Genomic DNA, 5,620 nt, shown 5'->3' with positions numbered 1-5,620 from the left:
TCTATCAATGATATATTGCTTGTTTTTATTCCAGCAACACATCTTTTTCTATAGCTGATACTTCCCTATAAGTTGCAGAGTGACCATTCATAGTGCTAGATTTAGTATAAGTATTTAATTTAGTTTAACTGCTATTATAATGTAAATTTTAATATAAGGTCATGTGATAGATCTAATTGGGCTTTTGTGGCTATGGTAATAATTGAAGCACCATTTAGCTGTATCCCAACAAATGCATGGGCCAGCTTATTAGCAGAAATACAATTACTTGGATTGCTTACCTTACTAGTATAGTAGCCTGGAAGTTGGAACTACATTGTGTGGAGTATAAGTGCATAGTGTGAATGTAGCAATATTATATGCAGAGAAAATGCATAAGGAATTAGGCATACATTCCTGTTTCCCTATGTTGTATATGACTGTATACCTATGTTTTACACTGTATAGATCTATGACTGTATATCACTGTTTACCTATGTTTACCACTGAGTGTTTAAGACTGTATATCACTGTTGACCCATGTTTACCACTGTCTATCAATGTTTACCACTTTTACCTATGTTGATTACCATTTTTACCTATGTTCACCACTATATATCAATGTATATCAGTATTTGCATATGTTTATTATTGTTTGCCACACTTTGTCAATGCTTATCAGTGATGTTTAATGTTGTTTATTCTTGTTTATTATGTTTACCATAGTTAATAAAAGTTCTTTAACATTAATATTTACCATGAGTCCATGATGACAGTAGTTTGGATAAATCATTGGTTTTAAATCAAGCCCCATATGACTTTGCAAGCTTCTTTTCTCTAGTGTTGCTCTTTTAAACATTTTTAGCTGATAAATGAAGGCTAGCACTAGCTATAAGGAATTTCTATAAGCCTCGGGGACTCAGTTTTTTTGATTAAATTTTTTAATAATTTAATTAAAAATTTATGAACACAGATGGACAACCAAAGTACCTATTACTCACCCACATGGCAAGTCCAATAAAGAACAAAAAGTAAACATCAAGGGTAATTAAAAGTCAAATTATTCACTTATTTTCATGTCTTTATGCTATGATTTTGATGATAAATCACCAAGAGCACTTTCAGAGGAAGTTGCAAATGATTTTTCTTCATGATATAAGAAGTTTAAATACCTTTTTGTCAATGCTATTACTTTATTTCCAGCACTTTTAACCGACCTCCACTTAAGTATGAAGTTCAAAACGCTCAATGGTATCAAACTCATTAGCATGTATGCAGTGAAACTCATGTATGGATTGTAGATCTTATCAAATGTTCCTCTATCACATTTTTCAGGGATGTGACCAAATGCTTCACATTCAAAGTATTCTCGTAAAGCCACTTTAATTTTGCCAGATTTTGCTTCTATGTCACTGACATACCCTAATATGAAAATACCAAAAATAATGAAGAATGCAAAAACCAATAGGATTTTTTTCTCAGCAGTGCTAAGCTCAGTATGGCTTTTCTTTTTCAAAAAAATTGTTTTCTATTAATGAAATTTAAATAATTATAAAATCAATATTTTATTGTACATACATTTCTCAGAGTCCAAAGAACTATAATCAGCATTATAACTCCAGCAGTAAATAGTAAATCTATTGGAAGTGTTGTAGAATAGAACCACATGTCACCATTGCTGCTGCAAAGAGTTGTGGGGAAACGATGGATATTATATTTGAATTTATCAACAGTAAGGCAAATGATAATAGCTGGCAATGGAAGTAGTAGAGCTATGTATAGGAAATGGATTATTTTAAAATTAATAAATGCAATAAAACTCACACAAAATAGTTACAGTTGCAAATATGTACTTGTTATGTCCCAGCTTTTCAAATCTATTTGCTTGGAAGGGAAACAATACTTTGTGAAAGAATATAGCAACATGAAAGAACCACCATAATGCCATATTTACGATAGCATAATGAAACACAACTCCTATATAAATGTACATGTACACTAATAATAAAAGTTTTAGATATGTGCTTAATTTTACCTGAAAATTTACAAAAAGGTGTTGGGTTTTCAAGTGTCTCCAATAGACTAACTGAACTGCAGTATAGTCCATTCCGATCAATAGCAGTTATGATTAGTAATATGGCTATAGGTAGGTGAACATCAAATGGAATATTATTTTATGCTCTTTACCATATGCAATCATGTCTATGACTTGAAAGAACACCAATACAGAAGGATATGCCAGCCTGAAATGATACAATGTTAGATAAATTTATGATGGAATGGCAGTCACTAACGATGTTTTATATTCCTTGATAGCAACAGCAACTGTGACAATGCAAAAAATTAAGCCCATACTGGTTGCAACAACTTCCGAATGGATCAGTATTTGTGTGTCTAAATGAGAGCTTTGTTCAAAACTGTCACATCTTGGCTCACAGATTAAATTTGTTTTAATAAAATCTTCTCTGCACACTATACCATTGGTACCATTGGTATCATTCATGCTTTTAATGGGAGTCATGACAGAAGATAAATTGTTGATAGCTGTATAAAGTTTAAAATATTAGAAACTGATAAGATTATTATCATACCATTTGGCAGTGTAGAACAATCAGGTAAGAGTGAGCCATACCCAAAGCTATTTGCTAGTGTCCACAGGTCTGAACAAACACCTGTACTTATGAGGAGGCAGTCTTCCTTGGTAGCCTTGTAAGATTTTCCAGTTGAGCAATCAGCAAGTGGAAAGAAATATTGACATATGAAAGCTGATGATTGTTGTTGACATTGCTTGTAGTGTTCTTACAAATACATTAAAATGAAAAATTCATAAACCAAAGTGATTACCTAAATAAGGACTGAGTGATCCGATTGTCTGTTCGTGTTGATTTTGTTCTTGTTGACTTACTCCAATATTCAATTCACCTTCTCCAATGGTACATTGAAACCATTGATGTAAGAAGTTTCTACAAGCAGTTCCAGTATACTCATGACATTCTGAGGCATCATTATCCTGACTCCATGATAGTCTGGGGCAGTTTTGGCTTACATTATTGTTGTTGATTGCTCCTTCGCTAAGATTCCCATTGTTATTGGTGCCTGAATCATACTTATTCTAAATTGAAAGTTTGTAAAGATATTAATAACTGCTGTACATAATTTGCTGCATGTTAAATTGATGTAGATCTATGCACATGCTTAAATCACAGTAAACTTATGTGTCAGTTGAATACTGAGTCAAATGCATTAGGTCTTGGTGACATTACTCTAAGATCTTATGTCTTATCTTATATACATTTTGCATTGTATTTTTGGATGGCTCAAAAGTTAAAATATAATAATTATTGTGAAGACAAATTGATTTAAATTTCAAACGTGATGCAATAACTATAGTGCTTGTTTGTTAACTAAGATATCACAGTTCACTAGTATTATACTAGTTCACTAGCAATCTAGCATCATTAAGTAGAACACTTACTGAAGTAGATCTATAGTAGACTATTATTGGAACTGTGAATAAGCCCAGCACCACAACAAGAAGAACAATGAAAAGAACATTCTCAATCTTCTTTGCAATGACCAGCTCCTTCTTTCCTGTACTGCTCATCTTGGTAACTAATGGTATTCATAGCTTGTCAGCCTATTTATAACTCCTCCCAATCTAAAATTAATCATTATTTTTACCGGACACAGTGGCAATTATAATAACACCTCTAATCAATTTAGTAGTTTACGCATGTCCTTATGTGATGTACTGCTGATCAAATTTGTATTTTAAATAAATTTTTTAAAATTTATTTCATCAAAATTGACTGGGTAGGAAATTCCATTTTTTTATTTTTTAAACTGTCAAAAGTTTGATCTGATTTTTTGAAGGGACTTTGGCCAATTTTTGCCAAAAATGACTGAAAGAGAATTCTCCTTTTTACAATTTTTCTGATGCATATAGATCTACATGTACTTATGTTATGCAGAAACTTTAAACTAATTTGACCAAAATTGGATTTAAAAAAATTTTTAAGTTGCTAAAAATTGTGCGAAAGACCATACATAAGCTACATGGTCTTTGGCTTTTATCTAATAATTAATGATAATTAATCCTTATTCAATCAATAAAGAATCTTCAGTCACAAAATATCAGTCACAGTCACACTCATACTTAAAGGAAAGCATACTCAAGCTTTCATTGGTTATTCTTCTTAACATTATTTGTTTGCTAAAAGTAATGTTGTACAATGTATTGTAATACAATAAGGTTCACATTAATTCACTTTGATACAATCAGAACACACAGTTTCTGCAAGTGTATACATGTATGTGTCAATAATAATGTTCATTATTCAATAGTGACTTGTTTCATTATACACATTATCTGCTCTCCTTTCTCATTGTAAGCAGTTCCTTTAAAATAATACTGACCCTATGAAATAGAATAGTAATAATGATACACTGTATCTGTTACTCACTGGCCATAAGATGTTTGGTAGTCTAGAAGGAGTGTTTATATGATATATTCCTGGTTGTATTGGACAATATTCTTTAATAATATCATCTAAGAAGTCGCATAAATTGAATTTGTCATCCAAGAAAGTAATATTAGTGTAACCCCTGTAATTGTATGTTGCTGTGGCATGTACTATACCCCAATGTATGGTTCTCTCTACAAATAGATTCATGTTTATTTATAATTGTTGTCACTCACTGATCTTTACTACTCCTTGCCAATGGAATTCTACCCCACGTTTTAGTGGGTATGGAGTCACTGATAAGTTGAATTCAACAAATTTCTTAGTAACAGCTTAAAATTGCTAAAATAATTTGAATAGTGTATTACTGAACTTACAGCAATCTGTTAATGATCCATTATTATCAGTAGGTTCTTGTTGTTGATAGTATATATAATTCAAACAGGTATATTATCCATTAGTATAGTAGTCAGTATCTTACCATTGTAGTAATTGTTAGTAGATCCAGTCAATGTAGATACTACTAGTACAACTGATAGGATCATCAATAGGACACTCATCTTCTTTCTTACTACTATTTTGCTGATATGCGTAGTTGTGTACATAAAAGTGATACTGTGAGTTCTCCCTTTTTCTGTTATGTTGTTACATGGTTTACTAAACTCTGATGTATGTCTTGAACTTGGAAGGAATAACATATTTATTACATGTTTTTCGTTACAACTAGACTTCAGAAAATATGCCTTTTACATCACTATCATGGTGTTAAAGCAATGCATGTAGGCCTTGAGGTTGTCAAGGAGCAGACACTGTGGCATTTTGCTCCAGACTTTATGGTGAAGCTATGAAGTAGTCTATAGACCTTTTCACACTGACAAAAGCAATGTGCATTGATGCGCATTAATCGTGTTCACACTAGAGTGGTTTCAAATTGATGCGCATCAATGCGAATCACTCTCACTTCACCTCCAGAGGTGGATTGATGTGAAGTGATGCCCTTGGATCAATATAAACCAATGGCAACAAGAACACAAATGATACATGATTCAGCTGCTAGTGTGAACAAGATCAATGCGTTGTATCAACAAAGTACACTTACAAGTTACATGGTTTACTAAATAAACACAATCATGTGTGTCTTGGACTTAATTAGAATAACACACCATGTATTTATAGCA

At 32.2% G+C, this 5,620-nt stretch overlaps 2 protein-coding genes across 5 annotated transcripts; both read right to left on the bottom strand.

Annotated features, from left to right (window-relative positions):
• Window positions 1-952: 952 nt before the first annotated feature.
• Window positions 953-3,764, bottom strand: LOC109582744 (uncharacterized). Of its 3 annotated transcripts, none has more exons than XM_019997654.1 (9): window positions 3,455-3,764; window positions 2,824-3,091; window positions 2,571-2,777; window positions 2,274-2,523; window positions 2,167-2,222; window positions 2,015-2,119; window positions 1,804-1,956; window positions 1,558-1,751; window positions 953-1,507 (listed from the first exon to the last, which is right to left on the bottom strand). In XM_019997654.1, exons 1-9 carry the CDS (start codon window positions 3,581-3,583, stop codon window positions 1,067-1,069), a joined length of 1,803 nt encoding a protein of 600 aa, XP_019853213.1. In that variant the 5' UTR covers window positions 3,584-3,764; the 3' UTR covers window positions 953-1,066. The 3 variants fall into 3 exon arrangements, with proteins under 3 accessions (XP_019853213.1, XP_019853214.1, XP_019853215.1); XM_019997655.1 differs by having other exon boundaries at window positions 2,274-2,373; XM_019997656.1 differs by lacking the exon at window positions 953-1,507 and having other exon boundaries at window positions 1,620-1,751; window positions 1,833-1,956.
• Window positions 3,765-4,219: 455 nt separating this feature from the next.
• Window positions 4,220-5,125, bottom strand: LOC109582746 (phosphatidylglycerol/phosphatidylinositol transfer protein-like). 2 transcript variants are annotated; one of them, XM_019997658.1, is made up of 5 exons: window positions 4,924-5,125; window positions 4,820-4,855; window positions 4,679-4,774; window positions 4,443-4,636; window positions 4,220-4,396 (listed from the first exon to the last, which is right to left on the bottom strand). In XM_019997658.1, the coding sequence occupies exons 1-5, from the start codon at window positions 5,045-5,047 to the stop codon at window positions 4,313-4,315; spliced, it is 534 nt and encodes a 177-aa protein (XP_019853217.1). In that variant the 5' UTR covers window positions 5,048-5,125; the 3' UTR covers window positions 4,220-4,312. The 2 variants fall into 2 exon arrangements, with proteins under 2 accessions (XP_019853217.1, XP_019853218.1); XM_019997659.1 differs by having other exon boundaries at window positions 4,443-4,528.
• Between the last annotated feature and the right edge of the window lie 495 nt (window positions 5,126-5,620).

Source organism: Amphimedon queenslandica, unplaced genomic scaffold (genome assembly GCF_000090795.2).
Source record: "Amphimedon queenslandica unplaced genomic scaffold, v1.1 AMPQUscaffold_13360, whole genome shotgun sequence".
Lineage (NCBI taxonomy): Eukaryota > Metazoa > Porifera > Demospongiae > Haplosclerida > Niphatidae > Amphimedon > Amphimedon queenslandica.
This window is presented reverse-complemented; position numbering and strand designations above follow the sequence as displayed.